This window comes from Phyllostomus discolor, chromosome 7, assembly GCF_004126475.2.
Source record: "Phyllostomus discolor isolate MPI-MPIP mPhyDis1 chromosome 7, mPhyDis1.pri.v3, whole genome shotgun sequence".
NCBI classification, from domain to species: Eukaryota; Metazoa; Chordata; class Mammalia; order Chiroptera; family Phyllostomidae; genus Phyllostomus; species Phyllostomus discolor.
The window spans coordinates 101089784-101114637 of record NC_040909.2 but is presented as its reverse complement, the minus strand read 5'-3'; the positions used below and the strand labels follow the sequence as shown (position 1 = coordinate 101114637).

Here is a 24854-nt window from a genome sequence, read left to right as displayed (position 1 = left end):
CATACTTTATTGTAGAATCTATATTGCAAAAATGCAAAGTATATTGTCACTGTATTTTTAAACATTTGCAAAATTTTTTACATTGAAATTGATTAAATAGAGCCATTTCAAAATAATTGAACATTTTAATCATAGTCTTATACTTGTAAGAATATTTAAGTTTACCCCAAATAACCTCTTCTTCCCTCTTAGTGCAGAAATGTTCTGTGGAATGTATTGGAATGACTTTCAAGTCTTTGCTTCCAGTGAAATAAAGGCTCACTCAGATCCTTTCATTGGGAAAGAGACTTCCATCAGAAGCTCATTTCCCTTTGAATAACTTGAATTCTTTGACAGTTTATTTCCTTGTAACTTTCCCTCATTGGCCTTAGATGCCTTTCTTACTTCCCTTTCTTCCCTTTAAAGAACACAACTGAACATTAGCAGTATGGGAGAAATTGTGTTAAATACTATGAATGTGGGCCTTGGAGATTCAGTAAGATTTTGGGTAGAGAATAAGTTTTCAACATAATGATTATCAATATTTTCCCTGAGTTTGTGCTTTTCTTTCTTTCTGATTGATTTCCAGTTTCTTAAGTCCTCACTCAATGACATAATTTTCATGATCTTCAACAATTCCAATTGTTTTTGCTTTTAAAACTCATAGAAAAAGTTAACCATAAAAATCTTGCTGTTAACTATAATATTTATATTTTTAAAATAACTTTTCTAAAGGATCTGGATATGTTTGTCCTGGGTTGGATATAGCCTGTCTTCTTTATCCATCTTATACTCTACAGTTCCCTTCAGGCCTTTAGAGCTGGATAATAATAATTACATAAGTAGCCCTCTCTGCTGTTACCCTGTGGAGGCCCAGTGATGTTCCCCCTATATCCCCACTTCGAAAAAGGACTGTGGCCTGAGGTTCTGGGAGTCTGCTTAGAATATGACCTCCAGCTGTCAACTTTTTCAGGGTTTGCCTCAGGACAGCCCACAACAAATGAGTGATTGAGGTGGAGCAGGAGGGTATTATAAAGCCCCTCTATATAGAGCAGGACCACTTTGATAAGTCTCTAGCTCCAGAGCTCATTATGAGACCAACAAAGGCTATCTTTGGACCTATACCACAGCTTGACTCCTTCGTCTGTCCAATTCTGCTTTCTTCTCCCTTCTGATGGGGGAACTCAAAAGTTAAAAATTTTTAGCTTTAGTTATGTAGTCAATAGGCTTGGTGATTAATGAATGTACAAAGCTAACGTTCCAGGAACTGGAATGTACGACTAGACCTACTCTGACTCCAGGGGACCCACAAGCAATTTAGCCTTTGTACCACAGCAGGACTGCAGGAGAATAAGATGGTATCTGAGCCATTGTGCTCCAGGGAGGAAATGTCTGCCCACAAGGACACAGATAAAGAATCACCATGGGTCAGCAGATGAAAGGATACTAGGAAAATTGCTGTACTACAGCTTTTATCTGATTAACATTTTTCCTTGAATTCCAAACCCCTTATCTAAGTTTTTCCTGAGTTCCAAACTCCTTACCTACCTTCTTCTCCTTATGAAAAAGGTCAGCTCGAGATGAAGTTGTAAGACAGACTTTTAGGGTATGTAACCTGCCATCTTCTCAGATTGCTAGCCATCTGAATAAAGCACCCATAAAAAGTCAATCTTTTTTTCTACTTATTAGTTCTGGCAGTGACAGGCAGCACGAATGCCGACTTTTCCAATTTCACTTCTACAGGTATTGCCAAGAAGAGCATTCCCCAATAATCAATGGCACACTAAGCTCCATCTTAGTTCACCTCCTCGAGAACCCAGGCTGCAACATATTCCATTCAATCTGTTTTGTGTGATACACAGATTTATCTTTTGGGGAAATCATTTTCACTATGTCACTAGCCTAGTAAATTCTATGTCTATAATTGTTCTCTCCAGTCTGACAAATCAACTACAAAATGCCTGAGCTTTTCAAGGCTTATTGTAAATTTGCCAAATCCCAATCCCAATGACTCAATAATGAAATTTTTGTTCCAGTCAGGCAAATCTTTTCATAGTTTTCCATGTATACTCTTTGCTACTTTTATGTCTCGGCTCCTATTCTTATTTGTTTAGCATTCCCATCCTTCTTGTCATCTAAATCTTACCTTTCCTTAACGCTAACTAAAGTCTCACCTCTTCTATGAAATATTCCCAACTCTTCTCTTGTACTTAATATCCTCCTTGCTAGTAGCTTAAAATACTTTAAGTCAATGCCACCCTATTTAGCAATTGTTTTGGGTATCATGTTTTTATCTCAACTAAATGATTAACTATTTAAAGAGAATTTATATTTCCATGAGAATATAACAAAAACAAACAAATAGGCTTATACATATATTCAGTAAGCACCTAATTAACAAATCCACGAATTTTTTTTATTTCTGTTTTTCAGGGAAAAAATGGGTGAAAATTTCTCCAGATCATAAGTGTGTCTACATATTCAGTATATTAATCCCTAGATACAAACTACTTTTTTCTTATATGCTAAAAATAAACAAAAAGACCTTTTCTGTATTATCAATATTGTTATTTTTCTGTTCTATGTGAATAAACAATGCTTATAATTTATTTTTAAGTTTACTTCGCCTTTCAATCTTTTACCCATGCAATATGTCTACATATTGCAGGAGGGCAAGTGTAAAAACAAATTTTAATGACCCATGGATTTCTGCTTCCCAATATTCCCTGCCTTTTATCTATCCTATTCAGATACTTTAACTCTACTGTGGACAGATTCCTAAATAGTTAATATTAAAAGGGTTTCACAGGAACAAATTTAAAGGACACATGGACAAAAACTAGGGGGAGGGTGGTAATGGGAGGGAAGTGGGGAGGGATGGGTGGGCGGGCTGGAATGGGAATAAAAGGGAGAAAACTGTACTTGAACAATGATTGAAATAAAATAAATAAATAAATAAATAAATAAACTAAAAAAAATAAAAATAAATTTTAAAAGTATAGGGAAAAATAAAAAAATAAAAGGGTTTCACTTGTAAATACTTGAGTACCTTTAGTAATTATGAAAATCATTACCAAATTTTTATCATCTATTTTCAGGTTCTCTGAATATGCCACACATGTTTTAATGTCAGGACATTAAAATGATTTAGTGAGTCATGACAGGTATTCCCTAAAGTGAGAATGCTGAAAACATTCATATAAACAAAATCCCTTTGAATAGCCTGTAAAATGTAAATAACTGTATATCTATACAGCCTCTCACCATATTTTCCATGGAAATAATCTATTTTTATTTCTTTCATTAAGATTCTTCATGTATGGTGATTTGGACAGTGGTACAAAGAATAAACTCAGCATCTAACTATATAAGAACATTAATATCTATGTTCTTATATAGTTATTTATTTATAATCCTAAATATTTTCTATACAATATCCTCAAAATGTTTAAAAGCTAGAAGCAAGCTGGAATAAAATAGTCCTAAATGCAGGAAACTGAATGCTAAATGAAAGTTGTATTTAAATTGAGAACCACTACCACAGGTATTCTTGGCAGTCATTTTTTCTACCTTTACCTTTTCAAAATCTTCTGTTGTAAACTGTTTAGAAGCTAAATAAAGCAGCCCTTCAGGATCAATGGCTTTCTTTAAAGTATGTTGCACAGTAGGAAGAAGTGTGTGGCAAGGAGATGATTCATTACAGTTAATCAATAATCCAAATGCCTCTACAAGATTAGCTGGAATTAAACTGCAATCCTACATCAAACAAAAATGTAAAATGCAAACATTAAGTTCAGGCATTTTCACAAAAACGTTGGAAATAATTATAAATTATTGAAATAGTCATATATTTATAATACTTGATTATATTAAATTATGTACACATAACTAATAATTATGATTTGTTACTACTAATTATTATTTAAAGTGAATATTCCTGAAGTTCCTGAATATTACAGGAACTTTGTGGTGACTAATTTTTTAAAAATGCTCTTAATTAAGTATTTTCTTATATATTATTCTTTAAAGCCTCTCCCAAATTCAAATAACAATTTCTAGTGAGAAGATACCTGCTTGGAATGATTTTAAAAACATTCAAATTTTTATACTGTGTCATTATTTAGTTCTAGTACCCAATTAAGTATAGAAATGGGTAATAACAAAACACTAAGAACAACAAAAGAACTAAGATTAAAATCTGTTGCTAAATCCCCTGAATAACATTCTAACAATAAAATATACAAATACCTTACCATCTGACCAATTAGAGTGTTGGTTTTCTGCATATTTTTCCTTGATGATGAATCCATATCAATGAAAGACCAGAAACTGCACTGAATTGGAAAAGTCATTTGTTGATCGATATCATCCCCAGACTTCTTTCCAGGGATATATACTGTGATGCTTCTGCTTTCCATAACTAAGTTAAAGACATTACCCATTTGTTATTTAAGTTCACTTTGGTCTATATATCTATAAATCAATAATAAATATTGTATAGAATCTTACCATCTAAATTTTAGATAATATAGACACAAGTAAATTTGTTCTGCAAGATATAAATGTCCAAATTAGAAAATATGCCATAAAAATAACAAGGTGAGAAAATATTTGAATGTTTATATGTCCTGTGACTTGATGAGAACCAGCTGTCCAAAGCTTGTAGCTAGTACTGTGGTCAGTGTCTGGGTGGAATACGCAGAAGGTTAGGAGATTGGTCATTCAGTGCAAGCTTACAAGGGAGGTTGAAATAAAGCCACGTTCTTTTATGTGGAAAAACAATGATGGAAAGTGGGCTATTTTTGTGTGAGTGAAAGAGGAAAAGGCTGAGAGAGAATATGAACTACAATGACTAGGGGGTATAAATCTCAAATTCAATGTGTTTAAAACCAAATCATTTCTCCTTAAATGGCTCTGTGTGCATTATTCATGATTGGGTATCACCATCCAAGCACTTAAAACCCAAACAAAAAGGTGTGAAAACATTCTATTCTTTTTTCTATCTGTCCCTCAACCCACTCAGTCTATGAATTCAATACTATTTCTAGGATTCTATCTCCCAACCATTTCTCAAATTAGTCTTCTCTCCACTCATAGTAAGTCTTTTTTATACATGTTTTTCTTTCTCTTGGGTCATAAGGTAAATATATACATTTAACTCAATAGAAATTGCCACACCAGTTTGTAAGATGGTGTACTATTTTACATTTTCATCAATAATATATGAGAATTTCTGTTTCTCCACATCCTTAGCAACTTTGGTTGTTGTCAACCTTTTTAAATTTTTGTCATTCTAGTAACCAGGACCCAGCTACATAATTTGTGTGGCTTAGTGTAAAATGAAAATCTGTGCCTCTTACTCAAAAAGATCAGGAAAAAGCTGCTAAAAATACTAATATTCAATATATAAAGCTTTTTCCTTAAAAAATGTTATTACTTACATAATGGGGTGATATGGAGAAATTAGAACATTCATACATTATTGTTGGGACTGTAAGAGGGTATGACTACTGTAGAAAAGTTTGGTGGTTCCTCATAAAGTTAAACATAGAATTACCCTATGATCCAGCAATTCCACTTCCAGGTATAATACCCAAAAGAGTTAAAAGCAAGGACTCAAACAGATACTTGTATAACAATGTTCATTAGCAGCGGTATTATTCACAATAGCCAAAAGGCAGAAACAGCCCAAGTGTCCATCAAAAGATGAATAAATTTTTAAAATTGGCATATATATAGTTAAATATTATCCAGCCATAAAAGGGAATCAGATTCTATGAATAGGCAAATTCATACAGAAAGAAAGTAGAATAGAGGTTACCAAGGACTGGAGGTAGCAGGGAACAGGGAGTTACTTTTTAATTGGTAGAGAGTTCTGTTTGGGATAATTTAAAAATTTCTGGAAATGGATAATGGCATGTTTACACAACATTATAAATGTACTCAATGCTAGTGAATTATACACTTAAAAGTGGTTAAAATGCTAAATCTTATGCTATATGTATTTTATCAGAATTGTTTATAAAAGGAATATAGTACTGACACATGCTACAACATGGCTGAACCTCAAAAACATTATGTTGACTGAAAGAAACCAGTCACAAAAGACCACATTATCATAGAATCCCATGTACAAGAAATGTCTAGAACAGGCTAATCTGTAGAGACAGAAAGCAAATTAGGTTGCCAGGGACTGTGAGGAGAAGGGGTTTGAAGAGATGACTGATAATGAGTATGGGGTTTCCTTTTTGGGTGTTGAAAATATTCTGAAAGACAGTGATGATGGCTTTACAACTCCGTAAATATTCTAAAAACCAGTAAATTGTACATTTTAAGTGGTAAATTGTATAGTATGCAAATTATATCTCAATAAATCTGTTACCAAAAAAATGTATAAATGTAATTACCATTCTAAAACTATTTTTTTAAATATTGATTTTTAGAGAGAAAGAAAGGAAGGGAGATGAGACAGATGAGAGAGAGAGATATCAAATTGTATGTTTGACCTGAATAAGAATCAACTTATTCATCAGCTGATTATTGTATGTGCCCTGACCTAGTATCAAACCTGCAATCTTGGCGAATCAGGACGATGCTCTAGCCAACTGAGCTACCTGGCCAGGATCTAAAACTAAAATTTTTAATTATTGGCAGGAATATTGCCATTTATCTTTATATGGTACAATACCAATCTTAAATACAAATAAATGATCTTTTAACTCACATGTGAAATTACTAATATATGTAGCTTATATTGTAGCCAGTATATCACAACACAGGTAATACATATTACATATTATACAGCATATAACATATATTATATATTCCATACAATATGTAATATATAATATATTCTGTATAATATCACATATAATATATCATTGTACATAATATACGATATATTCTATATATGCTATATTCTATGTAACATACCATATATTCTGTTATATAATATGCTTATATGTTTGTGTGTGTGTATTACATAATATATATTATGTCATATAATATAATACTGTATATTGTATTATATATTAGGCATAATATATAGTATAATGTGCTATATAATTATATACAATATATAATTATATAATAATATAATATAAATTATATATAATATATATTGTGATATATTATAATATATACTAGCTATAATATTCTCTCTATATATATTTCTTTGAGAACACTGGAAATGCTGCACAAACCTGTTTTTTATTTTGCTTCTTGATATACATCACTAATGCATGGTGAATTAGCTTATTGATGAATAAGGAAGGACTGAAAGGAAAAGAAACTAAGCATGGCCTTGTATTTCTCTTTCCTCCTATATCATCATTTTCAGTGTAAGTAGTTGGCAAATACAGAAAGTAACCAAGTACGAAAAGATATGATGGGGTTCCTTGGTCATTTGTGTTTCTTAGATTACCACTGCCTGCCTTCTATAGAAAAAGCAAGTCTGGTTGGAAGGGAAAGTGTGACCTCTTGGGAGCTATTGACTCCCTTACTTAGTTGAAAATGTCTTGATATGGGACATTAGCACAGCCTTGTAGTGTACTTGCAATACATAGGAGTCCAGAGAGAACAAAACTGGTTACAAATTGTGCAGCTGCATAGTGATTGCAAATGCTATGTGAAATAAGGGCAACAAGGCATGGTAAACACATGTGTGAAAGTACCTCCACTGCTTACACACATGCTTGTCTGTCTTAATGGACTTCCTTAAAACACAAGTTTGATGATAAAAATCATTAAAAATTTGAAAATGGTGACAGTACAGTTTTAACCAAGCCCCAGCCTGTTCTAGGAGGAGGAGGGCCTTTGTGAAACTACACTTGTTCCATGTCCATGAAGCAGGCCCTCCTAGTGTGTGAGTGTTGGTATCTCATTGCAGTTTTATTTTTATTTCCCTAGTATCCAATGGATGATAATGAGTACTCTTTCATGTGCTTATTAGTCATTTTGTATATCTTTGTGAAGTCACTATTCAAGTCTTTTGCCCATTTTAGGCTGGGTTCTTTGTTTTTTTAAATTATTGACTTATAGGAATTGTTTCTATGTGCTAGGTATATGTCTGATATCAGATATATGTATTGCAATCATTTTCTTTTTATTCACTTGTCTACTCACTTTTTAAATGGGACCTTTGATGTGTATAACTTTTTAGTTTTGATGAAGTCCACTTTATCAATTATTTTCTGTTTATGACTTTCTAAGTCCTAAGAAATATTTGCTTATGTTAAGATCATGAAGATATTCTATGTTTTCTTTCTTCTAGAGCCTTATAGTATTAGTTTTTACATTTAAGTATACGATCCATCTTTACTTAATTATTGTTTATAGTTGAGGTGAGCCAATGCTAATTTGGTTACATATATACAACCGAATTGTCCACCATCATTTGTTGAAAAACATTTTCTTTCTCCATTTACTTGTTTTGGTGCCATAGTCAAAAATAAATTCACCATATTAGTGTGGGTCTCTTTCTGCATTCTCTTCTAGGGAGAGGGAACATACTATGTGCCCTGAGCATTGCTGCACATTCTTGCTGTTATTCCAAGAGTACAAGGCCCTGACTGCTTCTTGCTCAGTCCATACCTGTCCATATCCTTGTTAATTATAAATCTACCCCAAACTGTGTAATACACTAATACCAAAATCAGAACAAAAACATGGTAAGAAAAATACAGACCAATATTTCTTGTGATATGGATTTAAAAACCCGCAAAAAAAATAAGCACATTGAGTCCAACAATGTATAAAAAGAATTTCATACTACAGCCAGGTGGGCTTTATTCTAGGTAAGCAAAAATTGTTCAACATTTGAAAATCAGTTAATGTAATCCACAATATCAACAGGCTATAGAAGAAAAATCACATTATTATATCAATATATGCAGAAAAAGCATTTGATAAAATCCAACACCCATTTATTTAAAAAAAAATCTCAGTAGATTAGGAATAGAGGACTATGCCTTCAACTTGAAAGAGAAGACTCAAAGCTTTCCTGCTAAGATCATGAACAAGACAAGGATGTCCCTTCTCACTACTGCTTTTCAATATCATATTGGAAGTCTTACTTAATGCAATAAGACAAGAAAGGAAATAAATCTAGTTCAACAAAAACTCATGTGTTAGCACAACTGAGAGCAAAGGCTAAAACAGTACATTTGCACATTAAAGTCCTTTGTTTTTATTTATAAAGATAAAATGAGACATGACATTTAGTATAATTTCTCAATTTCTAAAACAAGTCCAATACAATCCTAACTGTTAAATAACACCTTGTCACTGGTGAAACTATAAATTAAACAGGTGAAAATTAATTTGATACTCCGACCGGGTAGCTCAGTTGGTTAGACCATCATCCAGATACGCCAAGGCTGTGGCTTTGATTTCTAGTCAGGGCACATACAAGAAGAAACCAATGAATGCATCAATAAGGGGAACAACAAATCCATGTTTCTGTCTCTCTAAAAATCAATAAATAAAAAATATTAAAAAAGAAAATTAATTTGAAAAATATAGTGTGTACCTGATTGAAGTTGTTCAAGTTTATCTTTTTTGTGTGAAGCCAAGTCTCCTATAAAGCAGATACCACCTTTAGCCAGCAAAGCACTGCCAGCTTGAATGCTAACCGCTCCAGTTCCATAATTATTCCTGGACAGAGTAGGAAAAATTTCAGTAGAGACCAGATGACGTATACCACGGGGCACAAGGTTTATACTAAAATTCAAAAGCCTAGGGAAAAATAAATTATTCATTACTATTATTTAATATTTGGTTTTGAGAATCATAATATGTAACAGCTACATAATCAAATTTAATTTGATTCAATTTTCACTGAGCTAAGTATAAAAAACATATATAAAACTTAATCCTTTACTTGGAAAACTCACAGCCAAGAAAGAGACATAAACAAAAAACTAAAATACAATGTGAAAAATGCTGAAATAATGTTTTGAGAACATCCATAAGAGACTATTATTTCTTCCTGGAAGTAAGCCACAGAAAGGTACAGAGAGATGACATTTGAACTGGGCCTTCCTCATTTTATGAATTGTTTTCTTTTGTTTACTTGGAGTTTTTGCATTTAGGTTTGCCAATAGCTCATCATGACTATTCCTGCTGCCGATGCTCTGTATCATGGTAACTCTCGGGAGTTTTTGCTTTCTAATCTCTTTGCCAACTGCCTCAGCCTCTTTATTTCTCAAATTTAAATTCTAAGAAAAGAATATGATTATTTTAGCTTAGCTTTCAAATCCTTGCCACAGAAATCATAGGCTGCTGGTGCAATCAGCTATGACGACTAAACATAGACATGCAGAGCAAATATAGAAGCAGCAGCATCCCCTAAATGTGGATAAGTAGATGTTATAAAATGTCTACTGTATGTGCCATTCCAAAGAATTTGGATGTTAGTTTGAAGACTATAAAATGGGGCAGTGAAATTTAGAAAGAAACTTGCAAACCTTTAGAGCAGTGGTTCTCAAACCTAACTCATTAAAATCACCTGTGGAGTTTTAAAAAATTCCAATACCAAGCTCCACCCCAAAGCAGGGAAATTAGAACTGTGGGCCACACGCATATATCTTCTCTCAGGTGAGTCTAATGTGCAGTCAGGCTGAGAACCTAGTTGTATAGAACAATGGGCCTCAAACTTGGCTACACATTGAAGTCAGCTGAGGAATTTACAAAAAAAACACAGATACAAGGTCACAGAATACAAGGTCAAAATAAAGAAAACAATTATATTTCTATATATTCACAGAAACTATTTGAAAAATGAAAATAACAAAATACTGCCTTTTAAAAAAATCCTCACCTGAGGATATGTTTACTGATGAGAGAGAGAGTGAGAGGAAGGTAGGGGAGAGAAACATCAATTTGAGAGAGAACCATCCATCCATCCATCATCCACCTCCCGCATGCACCTCTACTGGGGATCAAACCTGAAACCTTTTCAGTATATGAGACAATGCTCCAACCAACCAAGCCACCCATCCACTGCAAACACTACCATTTTTAATAGCATCAAAAATATCAAATACTTAGAAATCAACTTAAAATATGTTCATGACCTTTATAAAACATTGCTGAGTGAAATTACAAAAGATTTAAATAAATGGAGATGCACACCATATACATAGATTGAAAGACTCAGCATTGTTAAAAGGTAAATTCTCCCCAAAACTGATTTATAAGTTAACTGTAGCTCCAATGAAAATCCTTAAAGTCTTCTTTGAGGGGGAGTAGTGGGTGAGGTTGGTGTTAACATATGAATTCCAAACTTTATAAGAAAGTGCAAAGGACCTAAAACAGTGGGGGAAAAAAACAAATATGAAGAATAAAGTTGCACTACCTGATTCAAAACTTAACAGAGCTACAATAATGAAGAATGTGTGGTATTGGCATAATTATAGACAAATGGGTTAAAATAACAGAAAAGAGAGTTCAGATGATTTATACCCAGTTCAATTTTATAAGTAATTTACATCCAGTTCTATTACTTTTCAATGATGGCACCAAAACAATTCAATGGGGGAAAGGAAAGTCTCTTCAACAAATGGTATACAAAAATTAAATAAGTGCATAGCAAAAACATAGCAAAAACCTTGACTTCTACCTCAAACCACATACAAAAATTAGCTTGTGATAGATAAGAGACCTAATATTAAAGTGAAAATTATAATGCTTCTAGAAGAAAGCACAAAATAATATATTTATGACCTTGGGGTTGGCAAAGATTTCATCACCAGAAGAATGTATAAACAAATTCTGCTATATTCATATAATGGAATTCTACTAATCAATAAAAGCAATAAAATAATGATACATACAACTGGGTCAGTCTCAAAAACATGTTGAGTGAAAGAGACTAGATCCAAGAGTATGCACTGTATGCCCCTGCTGGGTAGCTCAGTTGGTTAGAGTGTCATCCTGATATGTGGAGGTGTGGGTTCCATCCCTGGTCAGTACACATACAAGAAGGAACCAATGGATGCATAAATAAGAGGAACAACAAATCTCTCTCTATCTTTCCCCCTCCACCTCTAAAATTAATTTTAAAAAGTATGCACTGTATGATTCTACTTATATAAAATTTAAGAGCAGGAAATTAATCTATGGTGACAGAAATCACCTGTGGAGATAGGAACTGTTTGGAAAAGGGAATGGAAGAACTTTCTTAGGTGATGAAAATGTTCCATATTGTTGTGATGGCTACAGGAGTATATGCATTTATCAGTCATCAAATTGTATATTTAAGATCTTATTATTTCACTATACATAAACTTTACCTAAAAACAAAACACCACACAGCCTCAAATACCACAAGAAAAGTCAAAGGTTAATGACAAACAGGAAATGAGACAATGGTCTTAATTTATAAGAGGTATCATAAATCAATAAGAAATAAACAACTTAATAGAAAGTGAACAATTGTCAAGGAGTTTCATAGGAAGATAACAGAAGTGTTTAACAAACTATAAATGATGTCAAAATGTATTCCCAATTAAAAAAATGTAAATTAAATAAATATAATTTTCCATCAATTAGATGAAAAAATTTTAAAGTTTAATAATATCCAGCACTGGTGAGGTAGTAAGGAAGCAAATATTTTTATGTTCATATGGGAAAATTCAGTTGGTGCAATCTATAGCAGTTAGCACCATACTTACATTGCAATTTAATTTTAGCAAAAACATTTGAATTTTGGAGTTTTATTCTTTTAATTTTAAATTCATTCTATATATTTGGTTTTCTTTATAATTGAACATAAGATTTTATTATAAAATGCATATTCTTAGCTTTTTGAATATTTATGTAACTTTTAAAATGGGTACTTGCTAGTGAGGAGCCCCAAAAGCTGAGTTAAGGCTTATTCTAACATTAGGGTGATGCTCCCAAAACAGTAATTTGGGCACTTTTGACAGCATTATTTGGGTACAGTGAGTCAGCATTACTGAATGGAATCTTAAAGAAAAGTAAGGAAATGGCTTGTTGCCTCTTAGAGGGGGAGATTATTTAAAAATGAACATAAAGTACAAAAGCAGAACTCTAAGGTAGGGGGAGGGGGAAAAGGAAGCCTGTATGATGCATTTATTTGTAAAGGTCAGAGTGTAAAATAGGTGGAAACTTTAAATAGTTAAAATAGATTCTCAAAATATTGAAAGCAAACATCCCATTTCTCAATCCATGTTTTAAAACTTTTGGACTTTATTGATAAACATTTATTTAAATGAATTTTTGCCCAGATAAATCCTAAATATTTGTCTTGTAATAATGCCCATGGAAAGGATTAAATAATTAAATCTGTGACCAATTTATAATTTGAAAAATTTCATGTCACATATTTTACCTGTCTACAAGTAGAGAATCACTTGTTACAATTAAAATATCCAGACAATCTTCCACTTCCTTGTTAAAGTCCCTTGTCTGTACTAGACTCATCAGCAAACAGAGCTTGAGCAAATTGTAAGTCCCAGGAGGAACAATGTGTGACGCAAAGGCACTGGTAAGTATTGCTGTAAACTTCCAGCATGAGCTGGCAGTCAAAGAGAGGAGACACCTGAAATTGTCGCTAATTCCTGAAGGAACTGAAAGTAAATAATAACACATACATTAAAAGGGGTTTGAAAACAAAGAAAAAAGACATTATAGATACCTAATTCTATTTATCTAAAATATTATCAAAATACAGTTCTTTTAGTGATGATATATTCAAATTATAATGATACTAGATTATGACTGGAGGTCACTCAGGTCTGTCATTTGCATTCCAGGAAACGTGATAAAAGGAAGCGGTCACCCCAAGTGTCCATGTAGACTGACTGCAAACAAGTCCCTCTTTTAAGACCTATGTGAGCAAAGCCACATCATAGAGCTCCTGTATTGTAGTGTTTGCTTTTTTATTTCTATGTTTGAAATAATATTACCTGGAGGGCTAAAAAGCAGAATGGGAAATATTTGACTGTTGCTGTTAAAGGGAAATATTACTTTATTACTTTGAAAGCATTATACTGTACTATATGGTAACAGTCTAGAACTCCACTCCCTCTGTCCAACTCCTGAAAGCAATGAGTGATTTAATCAAATTGGTCAGTTTGGGAGAAACAGCTATGCATGTATAACTCAGTCCCTTTCTCCTTCCTCTTGGGCTCCCATTATAGAGCATTGATTTCTTCTACTCACACATGCCCATGGACCAAGGAAGGCCTACCGTAGTGTAGCTCTTGCCACATCTGTGTGGTTAAATCTGCCTAATTCTGGAGTTCAGCATGAGAAAGCAGTTTTCCACCTACATATAAGCCATGTTCTGCTACCAAACCAATACATCTTGAAACACCTCACAACAGAAAATATTTAAAATATCACTAAAATGTCTATTGTTCATTAGTGCCTTTCTTCAACATTTTTATTGTTAAGAAGCATTCTCTTCAAGATAAGCAGAGGTATCTATAATCTAAAGTTGAATTTAAATATTTGCATTTAAATTCAACTAGGACCTCTATTATTGCAAATGGTTATGTAAAAATTCTTTTAAAAATCTAACTCTATTCAAGATTTAACTAGCTTTTCTTACATTTAGATATTTGTGTGCCAAGTTAAAAGAGTAGGTCTGCTCTCCACTTTTGTTTACATAATGCTTAATTATATTTGAGTTGTTAAAGAAATAATAAATTGTCAGTAATAAAGGTGATATTTTGCCTTTCTATTTTGCCTTATGTCTCAGTTGGTCCAGAACTCAGATGAGGAGAAAGATGCTATTTTATTGGGCTCTCTTTCTCAGTTCACAAGCTAAGATCCAGCTAAGCCTAGAAAATAAAGGTTAGGGTAGAAAAGCCTTTTGACTAGTCTTTAACTCTTGGGACCCTGAAATATTTTTCTCATTGCTAATTATTATAATGATAATAATGTTTAGCAAGAAAAAAGATTTCCTGTGGACAAGGCACTACATTATCCCATTTTTTTCTTCATAGAATTTATTATCTGAAATTGTTTTACTGATTAGTTTACTATCACCTGATTTCAGAGTAGGAACCTTAACTGTCCTGAGCACTGTATCCCTAGCACTCAGAAGAGTGCCCAGCACATAGGCAGCCAATACTTATTTCCTAAGCAAATGGATTTAAATGTAAATACTTGTTAATATATATACTATATATTTTCCTTACCTTTTGGACTGCAAAAAGTGACGCTATTTGCCTCTATACAGACAGAAGTTTGTAAAGTTTTTACACAGGTTGGAATTCCAATAATTTTATACTCATTTCCTATATTCATTTTATTCACTGATTCATCTAAAAATTATTAAACACAAAAGAAAGTGTGTTCACTAAAAGAAACTTATACATGATCATATGGTTCAAAGATCTTGAACAGTAACAATTCAGTAATTACATTAGTTGTAAAGTATTTACTTTTATTTAATGTAATATCCATACAGGATGGCAGTAATATAAATTGAGGCAATTTTTATTGTTGATAAATTTTGATACTTATAGGCAATGATGAATTAACTTCAAGGAGCATGTGACATAACAACTAGATAGTTTCCTACATAGTCAAAACAGAAAACAAGATCATTCTATTTAAGATGAAATATTTTTGCATTAAATGATAAGAAATTTTAATAAACATGATTTCATAAGTAATATTTTATTTGGGAATAAAATAATTTTAAAAGGTATTATTACCATCTACAATATAGACAAGGTACTTTGACATACAATACCCAATTGTAAACTAAAAATAGATATTGTCATACCCACTTTATATATGAAAAAACTGAGAGGGTAAGTAAGTGACTTGCACAAGGCTAAATAATTAAGTACCAAAACTGAAATTCACATCTCCGTCTGCCTAGTTCCAAAGTCTACTCTCTTGCACTATCCTAGGTTCCTCTCTCATACCTACATATTGGGCAAGGCTTTTGTATAAGTTCAAATCTCATTCAAAAAGATCATACACCAAAAGTCTTGGTCCTCCATTACACAGTTAGAAGTTGGGTAGTTGTAAAGCTATGCAGAAAAAGATTTACAAAGAGATTAACTTCTCTCTGTGAACAAGATCAAACAGTGATCTTCATTTTTAATTCTTTTTTAAAAAGATTATTTATTTATTTACTTTTAGGCAGAGGGGTAGGGAGAGAGAGAGGGAGAGAAACATCCATGTGTGGTTGTCTCTTGCATGCCCCACACAAGGGACCCGACCTGCAACCCAGGTGCATGTCCCGCTGTGAACCAGCAACCCTCTGATTCACAGGCCTGTGCTCAATCCACTGAGCCACATCAGCTGTTCCAACACTAAAAGAATTTTTAATTCTTTTCTCTCCTCTCTTACACTTTTTTTTTAAGATCCAGAGAGCATACTGATGTACCCTACAGACTTGGAAGGGAAGAATCAGGCTCAAGAACTGAGACAATAAAAACCTAAAACAAACCAACCAAGCTAACAAAAACAACAACAACTACAATAACAACAACAGCAAACAACTAAATGATACAGAATAAATTACAAGGGGAAAATAAAAATAATAGTTTTTCAACTGTGCCATGGAATCTTCCAGTTTGATGGATATGTTCTGGAAAGGTCAAGAGGAAGACAAGAAGTCTGGGAAGTCTGATTATTTCTTCTGATATGAACCCCAAAGAGCCTGTTTTTATTCATTTAATTTTTAAAAATGTATTTGGGTTCTACATAAGGGTTTATTTGAAGAAATGGTTTTCTACTAAAATATAAGTTGGATAGCCACTTATATTTATATATTGTAATATATGGTTTACCTATAGTATGTAATAGAATCAAGTAGTTAAAAGCATATATTTTGAAACTGGAATACCTGAGTATAAATCATGATTGTGCCATGTACCAGTTGTATGACCTTTGACAAGTTACTTAACTTCTTTGTGTCTATTTCCACATTCTAAAATGAAAATAACGATAGAACCTATTGATAGGATTGCTGTGACTAAATGAGTTAATATCTGTAAGAGTGTCGAGAACACAGTAACTGCTATATAAAAATTATGTATTATCATCTAGGCTTACATACCTGCCTCATCCTTGACAGGTCATGGTGAAGAGTTCTTATTTGAGTCTCTACTTTCCTAACTCTTATATTTCCTATGGATAGTTGACATCCAAGATCCCTCTTTCTGAACGGTTTAATTCCTCCACCCAAGAAAAGAGGCTGAGCCATATCCTCATTTTCACAGTTCTGGCTTCTCACCTCTTCCCTGGGTGATTGATACTGATAATAATTTCCTCCTTCATGGCAGATGCTGCTATGCAGTACTTTACCCATGCAGTTTTCAACAGATAGTCATATGTCAATACTCATTCATTTATATAACAAACATTTATTGAGTTTTTAGTGTGTGTAGTAAAAAATCTAAGTCCCTACCCTCATAAAGTCTATATTCTAAAACAATAAGTACAATACTTTCATAGCACACACGCATAGAATAATGGGAGATCATTACCATAAATAATCATGACTTTGAGACTTAGCACGGTGCTTGGAACATAGCAGGTCCTAATATCTTTTTAAATACATGTTGTGTGACTAAATAAATAATTGCCACATAGCTACATGTGACTCTTGAAAATACTTGAGTAAGACATCCTATCATTCTTAAGCTGCAGCAGTCCCCCTTATCTGTGGGAGACATGTTGCAGTGGACGCCTGAAAGTGCAGATAGTACCAAACTCTATACAGGGTCTGGCACAAAGTAACACCCATTTTGTTTTATAAAATCTTTTATTGCAAAATCATAAGCCTGTAATTCTGTAACATAACAATATCACACTCAAGCACACCATATGACATTTTAGGTGAAATGTTCAAATTAAAATTATAAATTATTACACCCATATATATTATTACCCTACCAACCACACTCAAGCAGGCCTTACTTCTGCCAGAACCCATATATACTGTTTTTTTCTATACATACATACATATGATGAAATTTAATTTATAAATTATTCACATTAAGAGATGAATACCAATAAGTAATAATAAACCAGAACAATTATAACAATATATATAAAAGAAGTGAATGTGGCATTATTATGTAAAAAACATTACTTAAACACAAGCACTGCAATCCTTGACAGTCAATATGAGAATCTAGATGTCTAGTAAGTAGCAAATAACAAACAAGGAGGGAGTGTGTACAGCATGGAGATGCTGGACAAAGGATGATTCACTTCCCAGGATATTTCATCACGCTACTCAGAATGGCGTGTTTTTTAATGTAATTTAAAACTTATAAATTGTTTACTTCTGGACTTTTTCATTTAATGTTTTCAGACCATGGTGGACCATGGAAAGTGAAACTATGGATAAAGGGGAACTACTGTATAATATAAAAGCATAACTAAGTCAATTACATATTTTATATATTTTATAGCAATTTGCTTTTAGTTCAAACAAAACTTACCTCTTAGAAAAATTGTAAGAGATTGAAACCTAAATGGCTGGTTGTTAGAATATCCTTGAAAAGCATGAAGTGCCTTTGTAGTAATTATTTCAACTATCTGTTTATCTTAAGGCAAAGAGCAAAAAAGAATGTTATTAGAATACATATTCAATTTAATTTCCATATTAAATATCAGACACTACTTTTAAAATTGAAATATGTAAATGCATTTTTACCACCAAGTACTCTAAATTTTCTGTCTTCCTGAAGTGGAGATGAACACAGATTACAGAAAAAGTCATTTCTTACTGTTGCAGATTCTGTAGCACCAGGCACATGCACCCTTATATACTGAAATCCTGAAAAAAACAAAACAAAATTGTTGGGAACAGCCCTGCCTGGTTTCAGAAGCTGTAACCCCCCATGGCTAAAGCCGAATGAGAGTGAGCTAAGATGTCCAAGCATTCTTGCCCGCTTCAAATTGGGACCCTAAGCCACTAAGAAGACAAAGCTTATCTCCTTGGCAGGGGCACCGCCTCTGCCCCCTTTACTTCACCCTTCCTGGCCCCCAGTGGATGACCGGTTAGCCAATGACGAGTAAGATTCCTCAAGGGAGGAACAACTTAAGATAGGCACGGTCATAAGGGGGCCGTCAGGGAAGGACTTGGGGGGCTATAGAAAAAGGGGGTGATGGACCTTTGCCCCTCAGCTTTGACACACTCTGAGTCCTCATTCTGTCTGCAAAAAGTCTCCTAATCTCTTGGCTGCTTTACTTTCCCTGACCGATTTAAGCCTGAAATATTTGGGGGAGGTGTGTGTGGCCCTGTGCTGGAAAGGGAGGGTTCCCTGGGGCAATCAGGCCTAAGAAAGAATACATAAAATCTTGTGAAACCTGCTTTGCTAATACCCTCAATTTAAATGATAAGGGTCCAAGCATGAAACGAATTTGTTTCCCCCAAAGTTTTATGACCCTCTAGTTATCTGACCCTGACTCAAAATAAGCCCTCATAGTTCTTTGAATGTTATCTATTGTTTGACCATTACTGCCTGGCAATGATTGATTAGCTTTACTTATATGCCCTGTATTCCTATGCAAATGAACCCAATAAAAGCCCACTGAGGAAAAGGCTCCTGGCCTTTCTTCTTTGAGAGTTCTGCCACCTTTCCTTCCCAAGCAGATCATGTCTTGGTAGATTTATTTTCATCCATGGCAGATGGGGGACTCTGTGGACAAAGATCCCCCACATAAAACAAAATAGATGTAAGCTAAATTTGCTTTTGGGTTTAGCTATCTATTTTTAGTTCTTTAAAATTAATCAAATTTAAAGTATAATTAATTCAATTTTGTGTGTGGGTTCAGAGCAGTTCAATGAACATTTATTGCATAGCTATTTCTTGCCAAACACTGTGCTAAGGCACTGGTAATATGGATACTTAAACACACAATTTCAATAGGCAACAGTAAGGAAACAGATAATTTCAGTATGCAGTATTTATTTACAGAGTATTCAGAGAGAAGAGGGGAGGAGCATCCAACTCAATGAGGTGGAGATGAATGGAGATGTTCTGGAGAAAGACCAAACTGAAGTTAAGCCAAAGGACTGAGAGAGGATATGTTCATGCTGTCCCCACATGGAGTGGGAACAAACAATCTGAGAAAAACAAGTATGTCAGTGATAGAAGAGTATCTGTCACATTGGTGGGAGAAGAGAGGAAAAAATGCATTTAAGTTATAAACATTAGAAGACACCAAGTTTTCTAACGTTCTTTTTACTCTCTAAATATTTTATAACTAATTGTAAACATGATTTAGGATTAAACAATACATTGCTTAATGTTCTGATTTTACATTTTAATATTTACCTTTTGAAAGAAGGCATGCTTCATCTGAACAAAGAAATCTTGCACCTTGTGTATACTTGGTTACAGTTGTCATTGCAATCACAATTCCTTGCATCATATAAAATCTTTGAGATGTATAATCAAATGGAAACTCACAAAAATTAAGACAATAACTTGGCAGAGGAGGTAAATGTGTTAACTTCAGCACTATATTAATCTAATAAGAACATAAACATGGTATTAATAAAAACTGCAAATCCAGTTGGACTTGTATTACAATATATATTTGTAGGGTAAATCAAGTAAATGATATGTTAATGTTATTAGGAAACAAAATTTTAAGCAAAAAAGAGATTTAAATATACAATTAAAGGTTCAAAACCCTTATAATCTTACATTTTAATTGAAAAGATCGTTATTTTTCTTAAAAATACACATTTCCTGAAAAGATATAAAACAATGACAACCCAATAGCAAGGAACACTTCCATTGCTCAGACCGTGATTGCTAACTATAATTTTCCAATAAAAGGAAACAAGTCTCCTTAAGGGAAATGGTTCATTCCAGGTCTGAGGCAGAAAATATACCAGATGGGCCTGGTATATCTCCTTGTGTCAGAATCCAAAGGAGCTATAGAAAACCAATGGGATGGGTCCAAATGAGACAGGAGCAAACTTGAAAGGGACTCCCAATGACCAAAGGTAGGATAATAAAAGCATCAAAAAGAATGAAAAATTCATTAAAATGCATCAGATATATTTAAACATTCATGAGTTCCTCATAGTTTTTTAAAGAAAAAACAAAAAATATAAAACAATTGGTTATCACTAGAAGCTAGATTTCAACTCTTACTCTTTGAAAATTTATAAATGGAAATAATCAAACATTTATTCTGCCTTTCTTAGAAAAATTCCATTTCAGGGTAATCAAATAGTTGATGAAGGAAACTTCTCTTATAGAATAATTTCAGCTAGTAAATTCTGAAAGGATGCCAAAGTTTAAAAAAAAACACAATTTTGCAACTCCTAATGAAATAATCAAGTATAGGCAATGATCATCAATGGCTGCAAAAACCATTAGGTGAAAGTTAGTAGGAGAATGTATATTGGAGAGATTCGGAGACATCACCTGAACCCACTAATCCATTGTGGCATTGCTACAATTAGGACAACAGATCGTATAGTTCTCATACTGTAGTGCAATATGAAATATGTGAAAGTATCAGGCATTGTTGTCAAAATGAGTTGAATCTGAGTCTAAGCAAATCTTTAGAGCCAACTTCTATTTTACAGAAATATGGGATGTAGAGGAATAAATTAAATACCACAAGAACATAATCAGAAAAATCCAGATTGAGATATTTTATGGAACAATTAACTAGTTTACTAGTTTCTTAAAAAAATCAATGGTATAAAAAGGGATGGGGAGGAAAATGGCTCTAGATTAAAAGGGTGTTAGTGAGATATAAGAATCAATTATAATGTATAAACCTTGTTTTGACCCTGATTTGAACAAATTCACCTCAAGACATTCTTGAGGCCCCAAATGGGGAAATTTAAATATTGACTGGATATTATAATGATACCAGAGAATTATTATTATTGTAAGGAGTGATAATGGCATTGTGATTATATAAGAAAAATGTCCACAATTTTTAGAGTTGACACTGAAGTATGTAGGGGTGAAATAACAGAATATCTAGGTTTGTTTTAAAATATTTCAGAAAAATATTGATAATGCAGGCATGGCAAAATATTGTAAACAATTAACTTAGTGGTAGATATATGGAGGTTTGTTGTATTAGTCTCTTTATTTTGGCATATATTTAAAATGGTTTATTTTCAAAATGTTTAATGTTATAAGTGATAATACAGGAAGCAAAGAAGCATATGTAAGATAATCCATTGAACTTTGAAAAATGTACTTTTTTTAAAAAAGATTTTATCCATTTTATTTTTAGAGAGGGAAGGGAGGGAAATAGAGAGAGAGAGAAACATCAGTGTGCGGTTGCTGGGGATCATGGCCTACAACCCAGGCATGTACCCTGACTGGGAATTGAACCTGTGACACTTTGGTTCACAGCCCACACTCAATCCACTGAGCTATGCCAGCCAGGGCTGAAAATGTACTTTTTTAATTAAAAAAGAATATAAAAATATTTATTTGAGTCAGCTTAAAAGTATTATACATTAGTTTTCTTTGTTAAACTATAACTTACTTGAGTTTCAGTCTGTAATTGTCCAATTAATGAGAGAGTCTTAACAGCAATAAAACAGACCTGTGATTTCAAATAAACACAAAAGTTACCCAAAATGTCATGGGGCAAAAAAATTATTTCTTTCTTTAACTTACTGATTGAAAAACTTGAGCAGCTTTTAAAGGCTGATGTAAAATGTGATTTCCAAGTTCAGCATCTAATTCAACAACATCAGAGGGATTTATTAAAATATTGAATCGATAGACAGCATAACTTTGTTTGGAATCTGTAAAAATACACAAATATACAATGAGGATAGTTATATGTGGGTATTTATTTTAAAGTTTCTAAAATAAAGTTGCCTTTGCTGAACATACCATTGTAGGATTTGCAATCATCTATAAACTTTTGGAGCCCTCCACTTCTGTCAAGATAGATAAGTGCTGCCTCTTTCATTTTTAGATTTGACATTTTCTTCTAGTTCATGATTCTTCTTTGTTATTAATTGATTAAACCACAGTAGCTGGTAAAGACTACAAATGATGAAACTCACAGAAAAGATGAGAACACCTAGAAATAAAATAAATTAAAATGTATGTTTGAAGATCTCTAGTGAAACTTTACAAGCCACGAGTAAAAGGATTAAGATTGGATCCTGTTCTGAAGGAGCTGTCAATTTATTGGTCATTTACTATTTAATGCACACTCGGCACTCAGGATACAGATGAATCCCTATTGTTCAGAAAGAGTACAGTGAGAGAAGACAGTTATGTAAAAAATATAATACTAGGGAACACAAAAGGAACAACATATATTAAACAGTTCACAAAATTTGGGGTGATCCTTGTGTAGAAGGTCATAATATTTTCTACAACATGGTGGGTTTATAGAGAAAACCCAATGAATTCTACTTTTAAATGTGACATTTGGTAGATGAGTCAGATTTTACTGATTGAAGTAGAGGTCAAGAAGAGAGGAGAAAGTTTTCCAAAGACAGGGGTAACCCGCCCATTCCCCGTTTTCAGATCTGCACTTTTGAATCCACACCCCCACCCACTATTTGGAGTCCGGGCCTAGTTGAGACTTCCGAGTTCATTTCTCTGTGGCCATAAGTTCGTACAATAATCAGAGTGTACAGTGTTCAGGACTTTACATCTGTGTTTCATTAGGACATTTCCAGGGCTGAATGAAGGGAGGCTGTTGATAATGAAGTGAGTGGGTGAGGCTCAACCAGATTATGGAAGTTTACAGGCAAACACAAAGAGAAGCCATGAACGTCTTTAACAGGGCAGTAATGTGACACAGTCAGATTTTTATTTTGGAAACCAGTGGCTGCCGACAGTGTGGAAAACGGGTTGCAACAGAGAAAGAGCTGACAATCAGTTTCTAGCTATCGAAACAGCCCCGAGGTGGACGGTCCAATCTGGGGCACTAGGAATGGAATGGGACGGAACGGAGGAGATGGATTCTAGACTTTCTAAAGAGTTCGTTCGCACTGCGCCTGGTGGCCAGCCCGAAAGTGAATTTTCTACACCGGTGTGGGTGGCTGCTGTTGCTGTAATGGAAATTCTGAAGCTCGGGAAGAGTGGGAAAACGCTAAGGGAAAGTTCTTTGAGATATTCTGACTTTGACAGGCCCTTGGGACGCCCAGATATACAGGGAGGCATGAATCAGAGTCTGATTCAGTAGCCTAAACAAAGGCTAGAGATACAGCTCCGGGTATCACCTGAGTAACACAGGGACCCTGGGCATGGATGGGGAAGCGGGGAAAAGCCCGCGGAACGCAATAAATAAGCGAACGTGGTTAAAATTCTACCCGTCTCCTCACAGTCTAAAGAACACAAGTGTTTGTTCACTTGGAACAGGAGCGAGTCATGTCTTCTTTCCTTGCGGCGTCGGTAGGAAAACACCTCACGACCAAAGCGGCGCAAAGCGAATCCAGCTTCACACCCTAGGGTCCGAAACCTCTCCCACCCGCAGCGCCAACCTCCAGCAGTACGGGCCCGGACTAGCAGTGCGCTACCCCGGTTCTAGGACCCACCGAGCTACGCCACAGTCGCGCCGCCGCGAGCCTGACACCCAGGGAGCCCCTAGAACGCATGCGCGCACCTTGCAGCCGTTGCGGGTGGCGCGGGGGCTGCCGGGCCGCGCCTCTCTGTCAGCAGGGCAGCGAGGCCGCGAGGCCCAGCGGCGCTGCACCCACTGGGATCACTCCCGCTCCCTCCCTGCGAAGCAAAGCAGGGATTAAAAGAAAGAAAGAAACCATCGAGTGTCGTGGTTGACACAGACCAATCGTGCCCAAGTTTGTTAAAAAAACTTAAGGCCCTGGCCGGTTGTCCAGTAGGTTGGAGGGTCCTTGAGACCCCAAAAGTTGCGGTTCAATCCTCAGTCCGGCTCTGTATGGGAGGCAACGG

General features: G+C 34.3%; 1 protein-coding gene across 1 annotated transcript in view; it reads right to left on the bottom strand.

The window, feature by feature from the left end:
• The window catches only part of MCMDC2 (minichromosome maintenance domain containing 2), a 33734-nt gene extending 10463 nt beyond the window's left edge, over positions 1–23271 (bottom strand). Inside the window, exons 1-11 of the mRNA XM_028534078.2 lie at positions 22818–23271; positions 22596–22726; positions 22462–22521; positions 20265–20460; positions 18638–18760; positions 18423–18527; positions 15150–15275; positions 13334–13571; positions 9509–9714; positions 4233–4399; positions 3556–3735 (exon numbers count right to left, since the gene is read on the bottom strand). Of these exons, the coding sequence (XP_028389879.1) occupies positions 3556–3735; positions 4233–4399; positions 9509–9714; positions 13334–13571; positions 15150–15275; positions 18423–18527; positions 18638–18760; positions 20265–20460; positions 22462–22521; positions 22596–22726; positions 22818–22911 (1626 nt within the window). The 5' untranslated portion in view covers positions 22912–23271. The remainder of the gene's footprint in view (positions 1–3555; positions 3736–4232; positions 4400–9508; positions 9715–13333; positions 13572–15149; positions 15276–18422; positions 18528–18637; positions 18761–20264; positions 20461–22461; positions 22522–22595; positions 22727–22817) is intronic.
• Between the last annotated feature and the right edge of the window lie 1583 nt (positions 23272–24854).